The following is a 25660-nucleotide window of genomic DNA, read 5'->3' as shown; positions in this document are numbered from 1 at the left end:
GACCGAGGCCAGGTATCGAACCTGCAACCTCATGGTTCCTAGTCGGATTCGTTAACCACTGAACCACGACAGGAACACCTAAGTTTTTAGTGTCTATAATCATAACAGGCAGGCATTTCCCTTGAATTCACCAACTGATAACATGTTTTTGTTACTAGTGAGCTCAGTAATTAAATAATTTATCTCAAAAGTCTTCTTCCTTAAAAATCAGATTATTCACTGCAACATATTTTCCAGACTTGAAAACTGGTATTTGCTAGTCATTTCTATATTAATTAATAGAAGCACCTATAAGAGTTTATGGTCTCTCTTCTAAGGATTTCTTTATCTATAGGGTCTTTGATAATTGCTTTAAGCAGCTTGTCTAAGTTTTTCTGGTTGACTGTGTACAGTCTGTCTTGACTTCTATTAAAAGTAGAGATACAACATTGTAAATCAATTGTGCTTCAGTTAAAAAATAAATTTAAAAAAAATAAAGGGAAAATGACAATTTAACTATTTCCAAATTGTAGCCAGGAAGATAAAGTGAAATTAGCAAAGGTTGAGTTATCCTGAGACAAATATAACAGAACATTAAAATGGAACTATTTCTGCTAAGGTTCTAGGACTAGAAGTACCAGCTACTTTCTCATTCCAAAATAAGATACCAGACCAAAGAGATACATGACTTTCAAATGCTTGGCTGAAAACTGATTTTGGAATCCATGCTGCCTCATGCATTCAAAGACACTAAAGTGATGGAGTTCCCGTTGTGGCTCAGTGGAAACAAATCTGACTAGTATCCATGAGGAGGATGCAGGTTCGATCCCTGGCTTCACGCAGTGGGTTAAGGATCCAGCGTTGCCACATTCTGCAGTGTAGGTGCAGATGTGGCTCAGGTATGGCATTGCTGTGGCTGTGATGTACACTGGCAGCTGCAGCTCCGATGTGACCATTAGCCTGGGAACTTCCACATGTGCAAGTGCAACCCTAAAAAAAAAAAAACAAAAAACAAAAACAAAACAAAAAAAGAACTGCAGATAGGAGATATACGCAATGATGAGGGGTGTGGTAGAGAGTGGCCTCTGAAGGAGGTCGAAAGTGCCCTATTTTGGGAGAGTACAGATTGGGATCAGCTCATCCACAGAGCCCAGGGTGTGAACACTCCACCTCAGTAGAAGCAGTCAAGTAAGACTTTTCATCCTCTCCCCTCCCCTCCTTGCTCACCACAGTCCTACCCTGCACTGACCTTGGCGGGGGGGGGTCAGAAACCATGGGGTGCAGCTGGGAAAGGAAGAGGGGAAGCATGAGGTGGTAAAACAGAGAAACTAACAATGACCCCTTATCCACAGCAGCCTCTCCACCTAAGGCAAACTTGAGCTGATTGGAGGAGCAAAAAGCTTTAATTTGAATTTGTTTGGAATATTACATGGGTCCAAGACATTTTAATTACTGAAATGAGAGGGGGTTTTGGTGGTATGGAATGATAAGACTTTTAACTATTTGAGAATGATAAGAAAAGTCAATAGCAAATGTCTGAGATTTTCATCTGGCTTTGGGGGAAAACAGCCCCTTTAGAGCAGATTTATAATTAAAATAGTGCGAGGAAAATGGAGTCACTTTTTTGAGTACCACTTTCTTGTTGAATGTATTGATTACATGTACACATAGCTCAGTGGGTAGATTGACACTTTTTTTTTTTTTGGTCTTTTTAGGGCCGCACTGGTGGCATATGGAGGCTCCCAGGCTAGGGTGAAATCGGAGCTGCAGCTGCCAGCCTGTGCCACAGCCACAGCAACACAGGATTGGAGCCGAGTCTGTGACCACAGCTCACGGCAACAATGGATCCTTAAATCACTGAGCAAGGTCAGGGATCGAACCCGAATCCTCATGGATACTAGCTGGGCTCATTAACTGCTGAGCCACTACGGGAACTCCCTGGATTCACACACTTTTAATGGGTATTCTGAAAAGATCAATTAGCAAAGGTTGCTGTTACTACATTTCACATATTGTGGTTTCCTCCACCTTACAATAATAGCCTACTTATTAGAATATAATTTTCTGCCTTGTTTGATGACCAGAGAGCCTCTGGCTGCCTTCTTACAACCCCCAGAATAGTGTGCACATGTACCAATTCGCTGTACTCAGTCCCATGAACTTCTCTGGTTCCAAATTATTGGTTTTTAATTATGATGATCAATTTTTAATGGGTAAAATCATTCATATGATACAAAACTTCAAGATGCACAAAAGGGTATATCATGAAGGTGTTTTCCTACTCTAGTCTCTCCATACCCTTCCCTAGAGGTACCCACTGTTAACAGTTTCTGATGTCTCTTTGGGCTTTAGCGCTCTGAGAAATGTCTGCTTAAAATAAGATTTAGTCTTCATTATAGATGTCACTGATAACCAAATATAACCCTTTACAGGCTTGGTCTAGATTGGCAGTCCAAATATCGGAAAAACAGAAGGGGTCAAAAGGCTTCTAGCGTAGTAACTACTAGACTGTAATTAAGAAAACGAGCTGGAAGAGCTGGGCATAAGTACTGATTTACAAAAAGACCCAGGTTATACTTTGGTATGGGACCCATTGCAGGGATCAAGTGAAAGAGGTATCACGGCTCTTACATAAGCCCCAAGGGCTGTCACTGCTTTGTTCTTCAGTGAGCTACCACTGTAGCCTTGGAGTCCAAATTATTCTGAATCTCAATGGCTATGGCTTGATGAGACTACAGTTAACAGGTCAGTTAGCATATTTGACAGATGTAATATTAGAAATCTGACTACATAAAGCATCACGTTTACTATCATGACCACTACCACTACCATCGTCCTCATCACAGTTGTCATTTATTTGAGCACCTGCCATCACCACCGTCATCATCATCATCCTGCCTAACATGTACTTGGGCTAGGCACCAGACACAGTATTGTCAGGTAATCACAGTGACCAAATTTATGAGTAGGTACTGTCATTAGACCCACTTCAGGTGAGAAACTGCATAATGGAATGGGTAAGTAATTTATGCAAGGTCACACAGTTATTAAAAGATGAAACCGGGACTTGAACCCATGCAGCCTATCATACGAACCTGTTATCAGGGGGCATCCATGGAAGAGTAATATACATATCTGAGGACAGCAAGTAAGGACAGCTTCTACAGCCTCATCGGTCAGATTCACACAGTGTCCCATATGAATCTCCTATTTAAAAACAAAGACAGCATAATCAAAAGAAAAAATAGGACAATAGTAACAGTATGACAAAGCTTGGGAAATACCGTATGCTGATAACAAACAATCCAAATAGCTACTTGTAAGAAAAACTCTATAGAAAGGACCAATGCAAGTCTGTACTAATTTGGAAGGTATAGCAGCTTTAAAAGGTAAGTGCCCAACCATTTAATGAAGCAACCTGGCAACATCTATTACAGCTGACAATAAGTATCCCCCAGAACCCAGCAGTTCCAAACATAGATGTTCACTATATAGAGAAACGCTTGTATATTTATGTAAGAGAACAACTTTTTTTTTTTTTTTGGTCTTTTGTCTTTTTTTTAGGGCTGCACCTGCGGCATATGGAGGTTCCCAGGTTAGGCGTCGAATTGGAGCTGTAGCCACTGGCCCTACACCACAGCCATAGCACTGTGGGATCTGAGCCTCGTTTGGGACATCACAGCTCACAGCAACGCTGGATCCTTAACCTACTGAGTGAGGCCAGGGATTGAACCCATGTCCTCATGGATACTAGTCAGGTTCATTAACCACTGAGCCAGGACGGGAACTCTGTAAGGGAACAATTTCTAAATATGCCCACTGCAATATTATTTGTAACAGTAAAAGAGTGGAGACTGGGTAAATAAATGGTGGTTCATTAATATGGTGTAACAGATAAAACCATTGCAATGAAAAATATCTACTTGTATTAATAGACATAAATCTTAAACACGATGTTAGTTCAGACACTTTAGAAAATAGTATGGTAGATATTACAAAGCTAAACATGTACTTAGCATGTGACTCAGCAATTCCATTCTAGGTATTTACCACCACCATTCCTGTCAAAAAATGCAAACATATGTCTACCTAGAGACGTGTATGCAAATGTCCACAGCAGTATTTGTAATCATCCAAACTTGGAACAACTTGAATGTCCATCAAATGGTGAATGTATGAACAAACTGTGTCATTTCTGTCCTATGTAATACTACTCAGAAAAAAAAGAAATGAAATATTAACAAATGCAACAACATGGGTGAATCTCAAAAATATTACGCCAAGTGAAAGAAGTCAAAGAAAAGACTAAAAAGCCAAACCACAGACAATATACTGCATGATTCCATTCATATAAAATTCTAGAAAAGGCAAAACTATACTGAGAAAAAGGAGTTGCTTGGGGGGAGGGCCACAGCAGGCAACTGACTACCAAGAGATGGGAGAAAGCTTTTCAGGGTGATGGAAATATTCTATATTTAATTGTGGTAATGGTTATAAGGCTAGATAACATTGCCAAAATTCATCAAACTGTACACTTAAAACAGGTGAATTTTATTGTATGTAAATTATTATTTTTCCTTTTTTTTTTTTTTTTTAGGGATGCACCTGCAGCATATGGAAGTTTCCAGGCTAGGGGTTGAATCAGACCTGCAGCTGCTGGCCTATACCACAGCCACAGCAATGCTGGATCTGAGCTATGTCTGCGATCTACACCACAGTTCATGGCAATGCCGGATCCTTAACCTACTGAGGCCAAGGACTGAACCTGCATCCTCATGGATACTAGTTGGGTTCTTAACCCATTGAGCCATGACAAGAACTCCCTATTGTATGTAAATTATACCTAATAAATCCTGAAAAGTTTTAAAAACATAATTTTGAATTAAAAAGCAAACTGTAAAACAAGAATATATTATGAAACTATTATATACGATTTACAAACATATAAAACAATACTGTACCTTGTTTACAAAAATATATATGCATACACACATATACATAGAGAAAGTTTCCAAACATGGATGGAAAAATATACAGGCATCTTTAGAATAGTGGATGAGTGGATAAACAAAATGTGATTACAACAGGCAAATTCATAAAGACAGAAAATAGAACAGAGTTTGCCAGAGGCTGGAAGAGAGGATAATGGGGAATTACTGCTTAAAGGGTAGAGACATTCCTGTCATGGCTCAGTTCCCGTCATGGCTAGTCTTCCCAACTAGCATCCATGAGGACGCAGGTTCAATCCCTGGCCTCGGTCAGTGGGTTAGGATCTGGCATTGCCGTGAGCTGTGGTGTAGGTTGTAGATGCGGCTCAGATCCTGCATTGCTGTGGCTGTGGCATAGGCCAGCGGCTGCAGCTCCAATTTAACCCCTAGTCTGGGAACCTCCATGTACCGCTGGTGCGGCCCTAAAAGACAAAAAAAACCCCAAAACATAACATAAAGAGTTTCAATTTGGGATGATGAATCTTAGGTAAGGAATCAGACATGACTTGCTAGGAACCACCAAAACTCTAATCAGACTTTCAGTCTAGCAGGCTGATTCCCAAGGAATAAGCTGCCTTGGAGACCAGTTAAAAGTCATCCGTTATGGGCTGTTCTGTTACAACTTCCCTCTACCCCCTACCCAAAACCATTACCCACATTCTTAAGGAGCAACCTGAGGAGACTGCCTCCCCCTAACCCTTGACTATTGACTCAGCACAAGAACTACCCTTTTCCTATACAAGTGAGTGGCAGGGAGTTTGAGTCCTCTCTCAGTTCTCCTGGCCAATCTGTTGGTCAGTAAAACTCGCTTGCAGTCTCAGGACTCTGGCCTCCTGCCTCTTTGATTTTCTGCTCTAACAATGAAAAATTTCTGGAGATAGAAAACGGTGACGGCTGCCCAATGATGTGAATGTACTTAATTCCACTGAATTGTACACTAAAAATAGTTGAAATAGTAAACTTTTCATATATTTGACCATAGCAAAAAATTTTTTAAACCAATTCTGGAAGATTCATCTAATGTTTGTATTAAGTGTCAGTCTTTAGGAGAGGTCCATAGACTTTTTTTTTAGGGTCCTACTCGTGGTGTATGGAAGTTCCCAGGCTAGGAGCCAAATCAGAGCTGTAGCTGCCGGCCTATGCCACAAGCCAGAGAAACTTAGGATCCAAGCTGCATCTGCAACCTACACCACAGCTCATGGCAATGCCGGTTCCTTAACCCACTGAGCAAGGCCAGGGATCAACCTGAGTCCTCCTGGATATCAGTCGGGTTCGTTACCACTGAGCCACGATGGGAACTCTGGTCCTTAGAATTTTAATCAAATTTATTTTCAAATTATAAATTAGCAATACTGATCATTTAATCTCCTGGAGTTGGGGGTTCCCATTGTGGGTCAGCAGAAATGAATCTGACTAGTATCCATGAGGATATAGGGTTGGTCCCTGGCCTAGCTCAGTGGGTTAAGGATCTGGCCTTGCCATGAGCTGTAGTGTAAGTCACAGATGCAGCTTGGATCTGGCATTGCTGTAGTGTAGACCAGTGGCTACTGCTCCAATTCGACCCTTAGCTTGAGTGGATTCGGCCCTTAAAAGACATAATAATAATAATATTCCCAGAGTTGAACAAATTAAAAGCACCAGATTAAAACAGGGTATCTAATAAATGGAAGGCATACATTACCCAAAAGAGAAGAATCAGTTAAAAAAAATGAAAATGTTTGTATTTCAATTTCAGTCAGAAATTGTAGTCACCAAGATGCTATAAGCCAAAGGTTAAAACATATTCATTATAGTTTAAGGAAGGAATTAAGTTCTAACAAATTTTAGAAAGATTTCCATTAAAAGGCTTTGGCACTTACAGAAACTGGCTTTGGAAAAATGAAAAATTCAATCAGTGATACGACAATGACCAGGTCTGCTTAGGTTGGTGTTTCTAATTTTATGTCTTTCTTTTATTTTTTCCTTTCCTAGGGCCGCTTCCTGTGGCATATGGAGGTTCCCAGGGTAGGGGTCTAATCGGAGCTGTAGCCACAGGCCTACGCCAGAGCCACAGCACTGAAGGATCTGAGCCTTGTCTGAGACCCACCACAGCTCCGGCAACGCCAGATCCTTAACCCACTGAGCAAGGCCAGGGATTGAAACCGCAACCTCATGGTTCCTAGTCAGATTCGTTAACTACTGCACCACAACGGGAACTCTGGTGTTTCTAACTTTTTTTTTTTTTGTCTTTTTTGCTATTTCTTTGGGCCGCTCCCGTGGCATATGGAGGTTCCCAGGCTAGGGGTCGAATCGGAGCTCTAGCCACCGGCCTACGCCAGACCCACAGCAACGTGGGATCCGAGCCGCATCTGCAACCTACACCACCGATCACGGCAACGCCGGATCGTTAACCCACTGAGCAAGGGCAGGGACCGAACCCGCAACCTCATGGTTCCTAGTCGGATTCGTTAACCACTGCGCCACGACAGGAACTCCCTGGTGTTTCTAACTTTATAGCACTGAAGTAAATATTTCCTACCACTGCATAACAACTAATTTCCTGATGGTCTTATTAAGAAGTGATAAACTAGGTTAACTGTTTGAGAGCTTTGTTAAAAATAACGGTGATTATAGGAGAATGTTGTTGTAGGAATTAAATAATGAATATAAGGTAGGAGTATGGAAGGTAGAATATATTAAGTGTAAGTATTTAAAACAGTAAAAATTATGGCAGAGTTTATTGTCCCTACAGTTAGGATACATTTGGAATTTGGAACTTTGTTATTTTAAAAAAGGTAATTTCTTAATTAAAAGATTTGTTAAAAATATATATGCTATTTTACATATATACACACACATACAAGCAGGATGCAGCTATATAAATATGACAAAAAACTCTTTTGGTAATAAAGCAAGTAGAAATATTTTGGCAAAAAATGGCACCACCAATCTATTACAACAGTGATTACTAACATTTATAATTCATTTGCAGCCTGCTTACTTCCAAAAAGGATTTGATGTGACTTACTGTTGAAAAGCACAGTTATGGGAGTTCCCTTCGTGGCTCAGTGGTTAACAAATCCGACTAGGAATCATGAGGTTGCGGGTTCGATCCCTGCCCTTGCTCAGTGGGTTAAGGATTCAGCGTTGCTGTGATCCGGCTCGGATCCCACGTTGCTGTGGGTCTGGCGTAGGCCGGTGGCTACAGCTCCGATTCGACCCCTAGCCTGGGAAACTCCATATGTCATGGGAGCGGCCCAAGAAATGGCAAAAAGACAGAAAAAAAAAAAAAAAAAGAAAGAAAGAAAAGAAAAGCACAGTTATATTAATTAAGAGTAAAAACAAAGTAAAACACTATTAACTGGGAAAGGAAGAAACCAAAATCGTGGGACAAAAGGCTTCTTTTTAAAAATTTAAAAAAATTATTTACATTATTTATTTGTTTTTTTTTACTTTTTATTTTTTTGTTTTTTGTCTTTTTTTGGGCTGCACCGCAGCACATGGAGGTTCCCAGGCGAGGGGTCCAACAGGAGCTGTAGCCGTCGGCCTATGCCAGAGCCACAGCAATGCCAGATCCAAGCCGCATGTACAACTTACACCACAGCTCACAGCAAGGCCAGGGATCCAACCTAGTTGGATCCATTAACCACTGAGCCACGACGGGAACTCCAACATTTATTTTTATTTACATATTTTGGCCAAGCCCTTGGCATGTGGACGTTTCCAGGATAGGAATAGAAACTGTACCATGGCAGTGGCAACTCCAGATCCTTAAGCCACTGCACCACCAGGAAATTCCCACAAAAGGCTTCTTAATATGTATACTAGAAACAGGTTATTTGTGCCATACGAGTCACTTAATATAAAAGCTGACCGCTCATTTAAAATCTTTTTTATTTTTTAAATTTTTTTGTCTTTTAGGAACGCACCTAGGGCATATGGAGGTTCCCAGGCTAGGGGTCCAATCGGAGCTGTAGACGCCAGCCTACGCCAGAGCCACACCAACTCAGGACCAGAGCCATGACCTACCCTATGGCTCATGGCAACACCAGATCCTTAACCCACTGAGTGAGGCCAGGGATGGAACTCACATCCTCATGGATCCTAGTCGGGTTCATTAACTGCTGAGCCAAGACAGGAATTACTCATTTAAGATCTTTTAAAATGGCTGCACAATGTGGTTTTTGTGGAGGAAGAACCTTTTCTCTATCCTCTTATGTTTGAAAAAACTGAGTTTATTCACAAGCTCACAAAGAGGCTCAAAGAAATGGCTCGAATTTAAAAACAAGGTTTAGCGTTTATATACCATCTTAATTAGGGAAGGGGAGGGAGAGAAAGGAAACTTAGAGAAAAACAAATGACTTTTAGGGCAGACAAAATGGACCTTAAGGAGAGTAGATGGGAGCTATGATAAACTTATGACAATGTTTGTTTAATGAAATTTGTCATCTGAATTCTCCAGTGGTTGGTGTGATCTCCTCACATAGGGGAAATCTTCCTTTTATTTTTGGCCGTATCCCGCTGCATGTGGAGGTTTCTGTGACAACACAGGATCCTTAATCCACTGTGCCACAAGGGAACTCTGGGGAAATCTTCCTTAATGATTGAGGAAGCTGAGGAAGATCTGAAGCAGTTGAATTCTTTTAGAAAGGTCTGATTCTAGGCAGATGGGGATAATGGAAGGGGGGATCAGACAAAGCCTTTTTTTTTTTTGCGTCTATTGATTCTCAAACATCTTCAGCTCAAAATAATTTTTATCCCACAGAGGCATATTCTGGATACCTTTATGGATTCAGAAGAATAAGATGGTGAGAGAATAAATGTGATGTCAAGAAAAATATATTGGGAAAAATGAATGGATATATATATATATATGTATAACTGATTCACTCTGCTGTATACCTGATACCAATACAACACTGTAAGTCTGCTATACTCCAATAATATTTTTTTAAAAAAGAGAAAAATACATTGACAAGAGAATAAGTAGTCCTGGCAAAAATATCAGGTATGAAAGTTCTTTTTTTTTTTTTTTTTAGGGCTGCATCTAAAAAAAGGTTTAGTTTTTTTTGTTTGTTTGTTTTTTTTTCCATTTCTTGGACCACTCCTGCGGCATATGGAGTTTCCCAGGCTAGGGGTCGAATCGGAGCTATAGCCACCAGCCTACGCCAGAGCCACAGCAACGCGGGATCCGAGCCGCGTCTGCAACCTACACCACAGCTCACGGCAACACTGGATCCTTAACCCACTGAGCAATGGCAGGGATCGAACCTGCAACCTCATGGTTCCTAGTCGGATTCCTTAACCACTGTGCCACGACGGGAACTCCAGGTTTAGGTTTTTTAGGAAACTGACACATGAAGGTTCTCAGGCTAGGGGTCGAATCAGAGCTGTAGTTGCTGGCCTACACCACAGCTCACAGCAATGCTAGATCCTTAACCCACTGAGCAAGGCCAGGGATGGAACTTGCCTCCTCTTGGATCCTAGTCAGATTAGGTTCCGCTGTGCCACAATGGGAACTCCTGAAAATTCTAAGAATGTTGTTTTACATTTATAAAATTTCACTTTTTCATCTATAATAAGACCATCCTTAAATATATCAGAAGCTAAAACTTCTGGAAAATAAGAACTTTTATTGGAAGTAAAGTGGGTTTTATGGAGTTCCTGCTGTGGTACAGTGCCTTAAGAATCTGACTGCAGTGGCTAAGGCCACTGCAGAGGTGCAGGTTTAATCCCTGGCCTGGCAGTGTGGGTTAAAGGATCTGGCGTAGGTTGCAGCTGCGGCTCAGATTTAATCCCTGGCCCAGGAACTTCCATATGCTAAGAATGCGGCCATTAAAAAAAAATGGATTTTTAGGAGTTCCCATCGTGGCACAGTGGTTAATGAATCTGACTAGGAACCATAAGGCCGCAGGTTTGATCCCTGGCCTTGCTCAGTGGGTTGAGGATCCAGCATTGCCGTGAGCTGTGGTGTAGGTCTCGGACACAACTCGGATCCTGAGGTGCTGTGGCTCTGGCATAGGCTGGTGGCTACAGCTCTGATTAGACCCCTAATGTGGGAACCTCCATATGCCACGGGAGCAGCCCTAGAAAAGACCAAAAAAAAAAAAAAAAAAGGATTTTATTATAAGTTATACTTTATTTCCTATCTTTACCAATTTTATTTCATTCTAGGAATAAAGAGGTATAGGGGAAAAAAATTCCATGGAAATACCTAAGTGAAAATAGGTACTAGTTATCTGCTAGCTTTAAAAAAGAATTTCTGGGGCGTTCTGTTGTGGCACATCGGTAACAAACCCAACTAGCATCCATGAGGATGCAGGTTCATTCCCTGGCCTCACTCAGTGGGTTCAGGATCCAGCACTGCAGTGAGCTGTGGTGTAGGCTGAAGTTAAGGCTCCAATCCCAAATGGCTGTGGCTGTGCCATAGGCCAGTGGCTACAGTTCTGATTCAACCCCTAGCCTGGGAACACTTTTATGCCTGTGGGTGTGGCCCTAAAAAGACAAAAAAAAAAAAAAAAAAAAAAAAAAAGAATTTCTGGGGATAACGTAAACATTTAGTCATCATCTTTACAGATATTTTTAAATTACCTCTAATTTCTTGGCACAAGGTCCCCTAACAAGTGCAACCACGCCGCTGTCAGATACCTAAGCAAAGGCAAAAAGGAACATAGCATGTGAATAGAGATGATATAAGTACATTTTTCTAAAAAGTATTAATTATTTAGATATAATTTTATTGCCTCCCATTTAACAAACATGTGTTTTAGCCACACTTAGTTTCCACCTTTACTTAAAATAATTAAGGGGGATATGCCAAATTATACTGCAATTATTTAATACTACCAAAGAATGAAGTTAATAATTTCAGCAACAACAAAAGGACTTAATTACATTTTGATGAGTCATGGGTCAAATACATACAATCCAACATTTCAAGTCTATATTGCATTTACCTGAGTGGCTGAAAAATCAACACACTGCAAAAGTGGGCAGTTTTCTCCTAATGCCTGCAAGGACACATCAGTAATCCCTAAGCAGCCTCCTAAATCAATGATCTTTAGCAGCCGGCAATTGAGAGCAAGAGCAAGAACTCCTTCGTCAGTGAGATTGCAGCATCTTTTCAAAGAAGCTTCATGCAGATATGAACAAGATGAAGCCACAGCTTTTATTCCTGAGGGAAAACATAACTCTGTGTCAATGAACTATATATGCTTATATATGAGAAATGTGACGGCTTTTCATTTCAGCAATCACCAGTACTGATACATCCAACTGTATGTTAACCTTTTTCAAAGTAGCCCATCTGTGGGGATATACTTATTTTCCAGTGATGTTGTGGTTATTTAAAACTCTTTTGGGACACAATGCTGTAAAGCATAAATTGACACAACACTGTAAATCAACTATAATAACAAAATTTTAAAAAACCTCTTCTGTCATGTTTCAGGAATTCTCTACGCAATCTGTAGTATATTCTTCAGAATATCTGCAATTAATTAAGCCTTTCTTTTTTTTCTTCTTCTTCTTTTTAAGGCTGTACCTGTGTCATATGGAAGTTCCTGGGCTAGGGGTCAAATCCGAGCCTCATCTGCAACCTATGCTGCAGCTTGTGGCAATGCAGGATCCTTAATCCACTAAGCAAGGCCAGGGATGGAACCTGCATACTCATGGATACTAGTTGGATTATTAACCCGTTGAGCAGCCACAACAGGAAATCCTTAGAACTGATTCTAAGCAAGAATTCTAATTTGGATTCTTTAGCTTTGTTTGAATATTTTTATTGATAAATATAGTTTCCTTTTCTTTGACATCTTCATACTCTCTTTAACATATTTTCCCTTTCTCTGCTCCAAAATTATGCCATAAATCAACTATACTTCAATAGAACTTTAAAAAAATTGAAAAAAAAATCCACAAAATTTTGCCCCATGGTGAGTAGTTCTCCACCAATTCATTAAGTGTTAATAAATATACCTTTTGAAGTGATGGAAATTCTGTTTTCTTTTGAGGAATTTAAATTTAACTTCTTCAGTTTTCTGCAGTTACATAGGTGCAGGAGAGCAGTATCTGAAATATCACAGCTTCGTAGATCTAGAGTTTGGACTTCAGGATGTAAAATCTATAATGAACACATGAATTTGAAAAATTAATTTTTGCTATTAATGTAAAGGTTTATTCCATGTTCAGTGTTTTGGAGGTCATAACAGACAAATGGCAGGTGAAAAATACAGCAATGAATACAGAAATATGTCTGTGTGGAGACAGATACATAAAGCAGGAAAAAACCAAGCCTACTTCCACCTGAGGTATAGCTTCTAGAGCCCCCAAAGTTCTCACCAGGACAGAGCACTGCTGAAACACCTGGTTCAGGGGAAGGACCCTCTAGACCCAGAAGCAGAACCAAGGTAGTGGAGGGTGCTTATCCTCTCCCAGTAGCTCCTCACTGTTATTAGAGATTCAAGCTATGGGCCTCTTTGCTCAGCAGGGATGATCTTTCATCACTTATATACCAAATGCTTATCTAGAACATTGACCTCCTTCATTCTTATTTTTGGAGCTAGTACAAACCTAGTATTACTGACCATTTACTTGAGGGCAACAAATAAAGATGAATTTCAAATCTTTTTTTTTTTTGGTCTTTTTGTCTTTGTTGTTGTTGTTGCTATTTTTGGGCCGCTCCAGCGGCATATGGAGGTTCCCAGGCTAGGGGTCGAATCAGAGCTGTAGCCACCGGCCTACGCCAGAGCCACAGCAACTCGGGATCCGAGCCGCGTCTGCAACCTACACCACAGCTCACGGCAACGCCGGATCATTAACCCACTGAGCAAGGGCAGGGACCGAACCCGCAACCTCATGGTTCCTAGTCGGATTCGTTAACCACTGCGCCACAACAGGAACTCCCTCAAATCATTTTGAGCACTCATTCTGGGGGTATTTTTTTTCTTTTTTCTTTCTTTATTTATTTGTCTTTTTACCTTTTCTAGGGCCGCTCCCATGGCATATGGAGGTTCCCAGGCTAGGGGTCTAATCGGAGCTGTAGCCACCGGCTTACACCAGAGCCACAGCAACATGGAATCCGAGCGGCGTCTGTGACCTACACCACAGCTCACGGCAACACCAGATCCTTAACCCACTGAGCGAGGCCAGGGATTGAACCTGCAACTTCATGGTTCCTAGTCGGATTCATTAACCACTGCGCCACGACGGGAACGCCTCTTCTTTTTTATTTTTTTCAAAATAGAAATGGCTTTACTTTTCTGACCATGAAAGTAAAGTACTATTATTAAAACATTCAGACAACATATAAAAATTATAACGATGATACAAATTACTATTTCTACTTATTGAGCACTTACCAGGAAGTGTTTATACATTATGTCATTTAGCATTCTCTCTTCCTCTCTCTCACACACACTCCTGAGACACCAGACATTACAATTTTATAAATGAAGTAATTGAGGCACCCAGGGCTTAAGTAGCAACACAAAGCACACAGGTAAAAAAGGAGCAGAGCTAGGACTGGAAATCAGGTCTAATTCCAAAAGCCATGCTTTTAACTACTACAGCTAAAATTACCCAAAATTCCAACACCCAGAGACAAGCATAACATTAGTTTTGATGTTTTTTGAGTTTTTAAAAAAACCACTTGAAGAAAAAGGGGATCAGATCACATATATTTATAAATGAGTACTTTTTATAAAAATAATTTTTTCCATACAATTTCATTTTATGCATGCACCCTAACTTATTAAATGCATCCTACACTGGCAAACACTTAGGTTGAACATTCAGACTGATTTTAAGAGGTAGTATAGTGTATAAGAATATGTACTCTGGGAGTTCCCATCATGGCTCAGCAGAAATGAATCTAACTTAGCATGAGGACACACGTTTGATCCATGGCCTTGATCAGGGGGTTAAGGATCTGGTGTTGACATGAGCTGTGGTGTAGGTCTCAGATGCACCTCAGATCTGGCATGGCTGTGGCTGTGGTATAGGCCGGCAGCTGCAGCTCTGATTCAACTCCTAGCTCTGTGAACTTCCATATGCCTCCAGTGTGGCCCTAAAATGCCTTAAGAAAAAGAAAAAAAAAAGAAAAAAAAAAAAAGAACATGTATTCTGGAAGCAGACTGCCTGAGATAGTGATTGCGATCAAGCTCTGCTTTCTTGGTTTCCTTTTTCTTCCCTTTCTTCTTTTCCTCCCTCCTTCCTTTCTTCTTCTTCTTCTTTTTTTTTTTTTTTGGCACGCCAGCAGCATGTGGAAGTTCCTGGGCTGGGGATAGAAACTGCATCCCTGTAACCTGAGCCATAGCAGTGACAACACCGGATCCTCAAACTGTTGAACCACAAGAGAACTGCTTTTTGTGCTTCACTTTCCTCATTAAAATAATATTTGTGCAATACATAACTGTTAATTATTTTTTATAAATAATGTTATGATGAGCATTCTTGTGTGCTTTAAAAATTATTTTCTTGAGATGAATACCAGAAGTAAATAGTAATTATGTGAGGTATATGGAAGTTATTGGGCTAGGGGTCAAATCAGAGCTGCAGCTGCTGGCCTACACCATAGCCACAGCAACATCGGATCCTTAACCCACTGAGTGAAGCCAGGGATCGAACCTGCATCCTCATGGACACTAGTCAGGTTTGATACCCCTGAGCCATGACAGGAACTCCTGATCAACATTTTTTTTTTAATGAAATAAAACATACTAGAATAAAATAGAAATATCCAAGTGTACTGCTACAGTACTGTTATACATAGGTGTGGTTTGTGTCCTAGAGTCACCATGTAACATATATATTTCTTTCCATAGGGTTCTTTTTATGCCATTTGTTTATTCACCCGGAATTTTCATTTCTTTCCAGCTTTATTGCAGTATGCTTAATCAAAAAGTTTAAAACTTCTTGAAAACACGGAGACCATAGGTGCTGGTATCATGAAGACAAGGGAAATAACCGACAGAGTGGTAGGAAAAGATTTTTTTTTCAGAAACAATCACACCCAGACATTTTGGTTATTGGAGGAAAAAAGAACCCCAATGCTCTATTACATTTAAAATTTTTTATTAATCCTACAATAAAACATTGTTTCAAAAATCTGAAACCATATTTAAACAGTAAAATATAATATGCCTGCTTTACAGTTATATGCATTCTTACCTCACTTATATTTGAATCTGTTATCTGCCCTTGCACGCTCATTATTTTAATCAGTCTATCTTTTATGTTGGGTGGCAAAGGCTTAATGTCTGTGATAAATCTGGAAATATTCTTCATGAAGCACCAAAGGCATCTGAAATACAAATATAATATAGTAAATTACACTGTACAGGTACTGATTCCTAATATTTGTTTAACGCTATTTGTTAGCACTCAGTTCTTTCATAAACAGGGTATACATTATTAATATTTTTTTTGGCCATGGCTGTGGCATGTGGAAGTTCCTGGGGCAGGCACTGAACCTGAGCCACAGCAGTGACAATGCTGAATTCTCAACTGATAGGCCACCAGGAAACTCCCAGGGTATCCATTTTATATGAATATTTACAAGTTAAGTTTTGGTAAGATTCAAAAGCCTAGTCTATCTAACTACCCGGTATTCTGTGATAATCTATGTGGGAAAAGAATCTGAAAAAGAATGGATGTGTATATGTATAACTGAATCACTTTGTTTTATAGCAGAAATGATCACAACATTGTAAATCAACTATATTTCAATAAAACTTAAAACAATAAAAAAAAACATGCCCAGTCTGTGCTCACTTATGAACAGGCTGTTTTTCCTCTACAGTTTTTTTCCTCTCAGTGTACCTTATTTACTAAAATGACAAAAAAAAAAAAAAAAAAAAAAAAAAAAAAGGATTTTTCCTAAGTCAGTCCATACCTAAGACACAATTAGCACCAAGATTTCAATCATGTACCGCTAAGTAAATATTAAACTAGGGCCTACTTTTTTTTTTTTGCCTTTTTTTTTAGGGCCACACTCAGCATATGGAGGTTCCTAGGCTAGGGGTTGAATCAGAGCTGTAGCTGCAGGCCTATGCCACAGCCGCAGCCACATCAGATCCGAGCTGCGTCTGCAACCTACACCACATTTCACGGCACCGCAGGATTCTTAACCCACTGAGTGAGGCCAGGGATCAAACCTACAACCTTGTGGTTCCTATTCAGATTCGTTTCTGCTGTGACATGACAGGAACTCCTAAACTAGGGCCTACTATTTGACACATTTTGTTAATCCAACAACTTGCTTTCACTATTTTCTCTTAAATTATACAGGTTTAAAAATCACTCAAGAAAGAACTGTAACCACAAAGATTCCCCAAACAGTACAAATCTCAGAGGTAACAAACTTACGGCCAGGATTGTATATGCAACAACCAAGACCTGTATGACCAGTGTATCTCATGTGTGGCCTGAAATTCCGACCATCTGAGAAATCCATACTTTAAACAAATAAATACAAATCTGTTTCATTTCTGCCTACACACTCACCCACATATATACAACTTAACATTCATAAATAAATATCACACACTTCAATTTTTTAGTGCAACCTTAATTTCTTTTCTTCTTTTGGCTGCTTCTGCTTTTCCCTCTGCTATCCTTCCCTCTTCTGTTAGTTTGGTTCCTTGTGCTAGTGTATATTCTTTATTATTTTTTCTCTGTGCTCATACACACATTTACTCACACCTGTATTTATGAACTCATATATACATTTCAAGGATTAGGGTTGGAGGTGGGGAGAGATCACTGTGTTCAAGCATGGCATCATTGTATACCCTCTTTCATTCAATATCTTAGGAAACTCTTCAAAGCATCAGTATAGTTGTAATTTTCCTTTAATGGCCATACAATATTTCACAGTCTGGACTTTTTTTTTTTTTTTGTCTTTTTAGGGCCACACCCATGGCATATGAAAGTGCTCTGGCTCTTGGTTGAATCAGCTGTAGCTGCTGGCCTAGGCCACAGCCACTTGGAATCCTGAGCCGTTTCTTCAACCTACACCACAGCTCATTGCAACACCAGATCCTCAGCCCACTGAGCGGGGCCAGGGATTGAACCTATGTCCTCATGGATACTAGTCAGGTTCGTTATCACTGAGCCACAATGGGAACTCCAGGACGACTTATTTAGTCATCCCCTATTGATGAGCATTCTACCGTTTCTAGGATATGTTAAAGCATAATGTCAGATTGTTTTCTTCACATTTTCATCATCAGTGTTGGAGGGTTCCTTTTCATCTACATCTCTTAAGCAATAATTGTTATCTATTTTACTTTTTTTTTCCATTTATTTCCATCATACCCATTTCCCGAGCCCATCCCCCACCACTCGAGGAAACCATTCTAATGTCTAAGTTGTTTCCTTTTGTTGTATGTGTACTTTTAACGTAATTGTCCTATGTGTACTCCTAATTTATGTATGGTGTTATAGATTTAATTTTTCACTCAGCACTGTTTTTAAGATCTACCTACTCTTTTTCATATTTTTTTTTGGCTGTGCCGATGACATATGGAAGTTCCCAGGCCAGGGACTGAACCCATACCAGAGCAGCAACTCCAGCTGCTACAGAGACAACACAAAATCCTTACCTGCTGTGCCACAAGAGAACTTCAAGATCTACCTATTCTTTTTCTTTTTTAATAATTTTTAAGTTTTTCGATTACATCTGGTTTACAGTGTTCTGTCAATTTTCTACTGTACAGCAAGGTGAACCAGTCACACATACATGTATACATTCTTTTTTCTCATATTATCATGCTCCATCATAAGTAACTAGATATACTTACCAGTGCTACACAGCAGGATCTCATTGCCAATCCATCCCAAAGGCAAGAGTTTGCATCTATTAGCCCCAAATTCCCAGTCCATCCCACTCTCTCCCCCTCCCCACTGGCAACCACAAACCTGCTCTCCATGTCCATGATTTTCTTTTCCATGGAGAGGTTCATTTGTGTTGTATATTAGATACCACATATAAATTATATCATAAGGTATTTGTCTTTCTCTTTCTTTTTTTTTTTTTTTTTTTTTTTTTTAAAGGCATTCTTTTTTTATTTATTTATTTATTTTGCTATTTCTTTGGGCCGCTCACGTGGCATATGGAGATTCCCAGGCTAGGGGTCCAATCGGAGCTGTAGCCACCGGCCTAAGCCAGAGCCACAGCAACGCGGGATCCGAGCCACGTCTGCAACCTACACCACAGCTCACGGCAACGCCGGATCGTTAACCCACTGAGCAAGGGCAGGGACCGAACCCGCAACCTCATGGTTCCTAGTCGGATTCGTTAACCACTGCGCCACGACGGGAACTCCTGTCTTTCTCTTTCTGACTTGCTTTACTCGGTATGAGAGTCTATAGTTCCATCCACATTGCTGCAAATGGCATTATTTTGTTCTTTTTTATGGCTGAGTAGTATCCCATTGTGTATATGTACCACCTCTTCTTAATCCAATCATCTGTTAATGGACATTTAGGTTGTTTCCACGTCTTGCCTATTGTGAACAGTGCTGCAATGAACATACAGGTGCATGTGTCTTCTTTTAAATTTTTTAAAAGTATTTTTTATTACTCAATGAATTTATTACATTTATAGTTGTACAATGATCATCACAATCCAATTGTATAGGATTTCCATCCCACAGCCCCAGCACATGCTCCCACCCCCCAAACTGTCTCCTTTGGAGACCATAAGTTTTTCAAAAGTCTGTGAGTATGTGTTCTGCAAAGAAGTTCATTCTGTCCTTTTTTCAGATTCTACATGTCGGTGAAAACATTTGATGTTGGTGTCTCATTGCATGGCTGACTTCACTTAGCATGATAATTTCTAGGTCCATCCATGTTGCTAAAAATGCCAGTATTTCATTCCTTTTAATGGCTGAGTAATATTCCATTGTGTATATGTACCACATCTTCTGGATCCATTCCTCTGTCGATGGACATTTAGGTTGTTTCCATTTCTTGGCTATTGAAAATAGTGCTGCGATGAACACTGGAATGCATGTGTCCTTTTGAGTCATGGTTTTCTCTGGATAGATGCCCAGGAGTGGGATTGCTGGATCAAATGGTAGTTCTGTGTTTAGTTTTCTGAGTAATCTCCATATTGTTTTCCACAGTGGTTGCACCAATTTACAACCCCACCAACAGTGATAGGGTTCCTTTTTCTCCACACCCTCTCCAGCACTTACTGTTTATAGGCTTTTTGATGATGGCCATTCTGGCTGGTGTTAAGGTGGTACCTCATAGTGGTTTTGATTTGTATTTCTCTAATAATGAGTGATGTTGAACATCTTTTCATGTGTTTTTTGACCATGTGTATGTCTTCTTTGGAGAATTGTCTGTTTAGATCGTCTGCCCATTTTTTGATGGGGTTGTCTTTTTGGTATTGAGCTGCAGAAGGTGATGTGTCTTTTTTAAGGAAAGTTTTGTCCAGATACAAGCCTAAGAGTGGAATTGCTGGGTCATATGATAGTTCTATAGATAGTTTTCTAAGGTACCTCCATACTGTTTTCTATAGTGGTTGTACCTATTTACATTCCCACCAACAGTACAGGAGGGTTCCCTTTTCTCCACACCCCCTTCAGCATTTGTTATGTATGGACTTATTAAAGATGGCCATTCTGACTGGTGTGCAGTTTTGATTTGCATTTCTGTAATAAGCAGGGATATTGAGCACTTTTTCATGTGCCTGTTGGCCATCTTTATATCTTCCCTGGAGAAATGTCTAATTCAGATCTTTTGCCCACTTTTTAATTGGGTTATTGCCTTTTTTGCTGTCGAATTATTTAAGTTGTTTGTATAGAGATGAAGTCCTTGTCAGTTGCATCATTTGAAACTATTTTCTCCCATTCTGTAAGTTGTCTTTTTGTGTTTTTTATGGTTTCTTTTGCTGTATAAAACCCTGTCAGTTTGATTAGGTCCCATTGATTTGTTTTTTTTATTTCTGTTGCCTTGGGAGACTAACCTGAGAAAACATTTGTAAGGCTGATGTCAGAGAATGTTTTGTCTGTGTTCTCTTCTAGGAGTTTGATGGTGTCCTATTTTACGTTTAAGTCTTTAAACCATTTTGAGTTTATTTTTGTGCATGATATGAGGGTATGTTCCAATTTCATTAATTTACATGCAGCTGTCCAGTTTTCCCAGCACCACCTACTAAAAAGACTGTCTTCTTCCCATTTTATACTCTTGCTTTCTTTGTCAAAGGTTGATTGACCCTATATGTCTGTGTTTATTTCTGGGTTTCTTATTCTGTTCCATTGGTCTGTATGTCTGTTTTGGTATCAGTACTGCACTGTCTTGATGACTGTGGCTTTGTAATACTGCCTGAAGCCTGGGAGAGTTAAGCCTCCTGCTTTGGCAATTCTGGGTCTTTCGTGGTTTCATATAAATTTTTGGATTGTTTGTTCTAGTTCTGTGAAAAATATCATGGGTAATTTGATAGGGATTGCATTGAATCTGTAGATTGCGTTGGGTAGCATGGCCATTTTTACTACATTAATTTTTCAACCCAGGAGCATGGAATATCTTCCCATTTCTTTGAGTCCTTTTAAATTTCCTTGATTAATGTTTTATAGTTCTCAGCATATAAGTCTTTCACCTCCTCAGTCAGCTTTATTCCCAGATATATGATTTTTTGGGGGGTGTGATTTTAAAAGGCATTGTATTTTTGTATTCCTTTTCTAACGTTTTATTGCTAGAATACAGAAATGCAACTGGTTTCTGAATGTTAATCTTATATCCTATAATTTGTTGAATTTGTTCATCAGTTTGAATAGTTTTGGGTTGAGTCCTTACGGTTTTCTATATATAGCATCATGTCATCTGTATAGAGTGACAATTTTACCTCTTCTCTTCCAATTTGGATACCTTTTATTTCTTTTGTTTGTCTGATTGCTGTGGCTAGGACTTCCAACGCTATGCTGAATAAAAGTGGTGAGAGTGGGCATCCTTGCCTTGTTCCAGATTTTAGCGGGAAGTCTTTCAGCTTTTCTCCATTATTATATTTGCTGTGGGTTTGTTGTAAATGGCTTTTATTATGTTAAGGTATGTTCCCTCTATACCCACTTTGATAAGAGTTTTTATTATGAATGGTGGACCTTGTCAAATGCTTTTTCTGCATCTATTGAGATGATCATGTGGCTTTTAACTTTTCTTTTGTTAATGCAGTGTATGACATTGATTGACTTGTGTATCTGGGATGAATCCCACTTGGTCGTGGTGTATGATCTTTTGTACGTGTTGTTGAACTCAGCTGGTTAAAATTTTGTTGAGAATTTTTGTGTCGATATTCATCAAAGATATTGGCCTATAGTTTTCTTTTTTGGTAGTATCTTTGTCTGGTTTTGTGATGGTGGCACCACAGAATGTTTTGGGGAGTGTTCCTTCTTCAACACTTTGGAAAAGTTTAAGAAGGATGGGTATAAGTTCCTCTTTGTATGTTTGGTAGCATTCACCTGTGAAGCAATCTAGTCCTGGACTTTTATTTGTAGGGAGTGTTTTTATAACATATTCAATTTCATTTCTAGTGATTTGTCTGTTCAGCTGATCTATTTCTTCTTGATTCAGTTTTGGCAGGCTGTAAGTCTCTAGAAAGTTGTCCATTTCTTCTAGGTTGTCAGATTTGTTGGGACATAATTATTCATGATATTCTCTTATGGTTTTTTTGTATTTCTGCAGTATCCATTGTGATTTCTCCTTTTTCATTTCTTATTTTATTTGGGTTTCTGTCTGGCCAGAGGTTTGTCAATTTTGCTTATCTTTTCAAAGACCCAGTTCTTAGTTTTATTGATTTTTTCTATTGTTTTTTTAATCTCTATTTCATTGATTTCCTCTCTGATCTTTATGATTTTCTTCCTTCTGCTAACTTCAGGTTTTATTTGTTCTTTCTCTAAACCATTTAGGTGGTGGGTTGTCGATGTGAGATTTTTCTTCTTTTTTGAGGAACACCTGTGTTGTTATGAATTTCCCTCTAAGCACTGCTTTTGTGGAATCCCACAGATTTTGAATGGTTGTCTTTATTATCATTTATCTCAAGTTTTTTTTTTTTTTTTTTTTTTTTTTGTCTTTTTGCCTCTTTATAGGGCTGCTGCTCCTGCGGCATATGGAGATTCCCAGGCTAGGGGTCTAACTGGAGCCATAGCAACCGGCCTACACCAGAGCCACAACAACGTGGGATCCGAACTGTGTCTGCAACGTACACCACAGCTCATGGCAATGCCGTATCCTCAACCCACTGAGCAAGGCCAGGGATCAAACCCGCAACCTCATGGTTCCTAGTCAGATTCGTTAACCACTGCGCCATGATGGGAACTCCTCAAGGTATTTTTTAATTTCCTTCTTGATTTCCTCATTGTCATTGCTTTTTCAGTAGCATATTGTCTAGTATCCATGTATTTAGTTTTCTTCTCATTTCTTTTCCTGTGGTTGATTTCTACTTTCATGCTATTGTGGCCAGAGAAGATACTTGAAATAATTTCTATACTCTTAAATTTTCTGAGGTTAGCTTTATGCCCCAGTATGTCAGCAATCCTTGAAGATGTTCCTTGTGCACTTGAGAAGAATGTATATTCTGATTTTTTTGGATATAATCTCCTGAAAATGTTGATTAAGTGTAACTCCTCTATTGTGTCATTTAGGATCTCTGTTGCCTTATTGATTTTCTGCCTAGAGGATCTATCCATTGATGTGAGTGGGGTGTTAAAGTCTCCTACTACTGTATTCCCATCAATTTCTCCTTTTATGCCTGTTAGTATTTGTTGTAGGTACTTGGGTGCTCCTGTATTAGGGGCATATATATTGACTATTGTTAATATCCTCTTCTTGAATGGCTTCTTTTAACATTAAATAGTGTCCTTCTTCGTCTTTCTTTATGGCATTCATTTTAAAATCTATTTTGTCTGATATAAGTATTCTAATACCTGCTTTCCTGTCTTGTCCACTGGCATAAAATATCTTTTCCCATCCCCTCACTTTCAATCTATATGTGTCCTTTGCCCTAAGGTGGGTCTCTTGTAGACAGCAGATTGTAGGTTTTTGCTTTTCTATCCAGTCTGCCACTCCTTGTCTTTTGATTGATGCATTCAGTCCATTGACATTTAAGGTAATTATCGATAGACCTTGTTTTCCAGTTGATTCTGTTTCTCCTTTTTCTTTTTTTGGTTGGATCATTTCCATTTATTTTATGCTTGTGTACTTTTCTTTTTAGTTTTTGTGAAGGTAATGTTTGGTTTTGATTTGTGGTTGCCAAAGATCTACCTATTCTTAAATGTTGGAAAATCTCATGGGTGAAAAGTGGTATCTCATTATTACTTTCTCTAATTATCAGCAAATTCAACACCTTTTCATAAACTTGCTATCTGGATATTCTTTTTTTTTTTTTTTTTGCTATTTCTTTGGGCCACTCCCACGGCATATGGAGGTTCCCAGGCTAGGGGTCGAATCGGAGCTGTAGCCACTGGCCTACGCCAGAGCCACAGCAACTCGGGATCCGAGCCGCGTCTGCAACCTACACCACAGCTCACGGCAACGCCGGATCGTTAACCCACTGAGCAAGGGCAGGGACCGAACCCGCAACCTCATGGTTCCTAGTCGGATTCGTTAACCACTGCGCCACGACGGGAACTCCCTATCTGGATATTCTTTTCTCAAAATTGTTTATGTGTATCCTTTGCCTATTTTGCTATGTTCTTACTTAAATTTATGGAGTTCCCTGATGGCTTAGTGAATTAAGGATCCAGTGTGGTCAGTGCTGTGGCATAGGTTTGATCCTTGGTCCAGAAATTCTGCATGCTGCAGGCATGGCCCTCCCCCCAAAATTTGAGCCATTTTTTGTGGCCAAATATATGACTGATTTTGTATATGCTCTATAAATATTCAGAGAACATATATTCACTGAGATGTAATATTCTCTCTTTTTGTATTATACGTATGTATCCAAAATCTCTCTCTGGTGTTCCCTGGTGGCCTAGTGGTTCAGGATCCTGCGTTGTCACTGCCTGTGGCTCAGGTTTGATCCCTGGCCTGGGAACTTCTGCATGCCACATGTAGCCAAAAAAATCAACTGATCAATCAACCAATCACTCTTTGTATGACATATGTATGTGCACACAAATATATTAGGTGTTTATGACTGTTTATTGGGATCAATTTTTCTACTGTCTTTTTTCTGCTAAACCTGTAGAATTTTTAGTTTGTAATACTCTATTTTAAAATCAAGTTTTCTTTTCATTTCTATTAGTTTTTGCTAGTGTATGTGCATTACTGTTTTATAATGAAATTTTTTTAAATGCAGAAAAAAACAGGATGTCATGTGCTGAAAATCTAGAATTTAAAAATTTTATATTGTATCAGATATCTTTCATTATATAAAACAATTCAGATAAAATTAAAACCTCTTTGTCCACTTATTCAGGTTTACTCTTCTTTATCTCCCTTTGCAGAGACAACTACTACCATAAAGTTTTTGTTTTTCCTTTTTGGCTGCCTAGTGGCATATGGAAGTTCCTGGGCCAGGGATCAGCTCTAAGCTGCAATTGTGATTTACCCTGCAGCTGTGGCAACACTGGATCCTTAACCCACTCTGCTGTGCTGGGAATCAAACCTGCATCCCAGTGCTCCAGAAATGCCATCATCCCATTGTGCCACAGCAAAGGAACTCCAACCATGAATTTTTTTTTTTTTTTTTTCTTTTTAGGGCTGCACTC

The 25660-nt window shown here is 39.5% G+C and overlaps 1 protein-coding gene across 5 annotated transcripts in view; it reads right to left on the bottom strand.

Moving 5' to 3' along the window:
• AMN1 (antagonist of mitotic exit network 1 homolog) overlaps positions 1-25660 on the bottom strand; it is a 49381-nt gene that overhangs the window by 13162 nt on the left and 10559 nt on the right. For all 5 annotated transcript variants that reach the window (XM_021092088.1, XM_021092086.1, XM_021092084.1 and 2 more), the window contains 5 exons: positions 16116-16248; positions 12924-13068; positions 11903-12120; positions 11538-11594; positions 3075-3186 (listed from right to left, as the gene is read on the bottom strand). In XM_021092088.1, coding sequence (XP_020947747.1) covers positions 3075-3186; positions 11538-11594; positions 11903-12120; positions 12924-13068; positions 16116-16232 — 649 coding nt within the window. In that variant the 5' untranslated portion in view covers positions 16233-16248. The remainder of the gene's footprint in view (positions 1-3074; positions 3187-11537; positions 11595-11902; positions 12121-12923; positions 13069-16115; positions 16249-25660) is intronic.

This window comes from Sus scrofa, chromosome 5 (assembly GCF_000003025.6).
Source record: "Sus scrofa isolate TJ Tabasco breed Duroc chromosome 5, Sscrofa11.1, whole genome shotgun sequence".
Classification (NCBI taxonomy): domain Eukaryota; kingdom Metazoa; phylum Chordata; class Mammalia; order Artiodactyla; family Suidae; genus Sus; species Sus scrofa.
The sequence above is the reverse complement of the archived record's forward strand: the minus strand, read 5'-3'. Positions and strand labels throughout refer to the sequence as shown.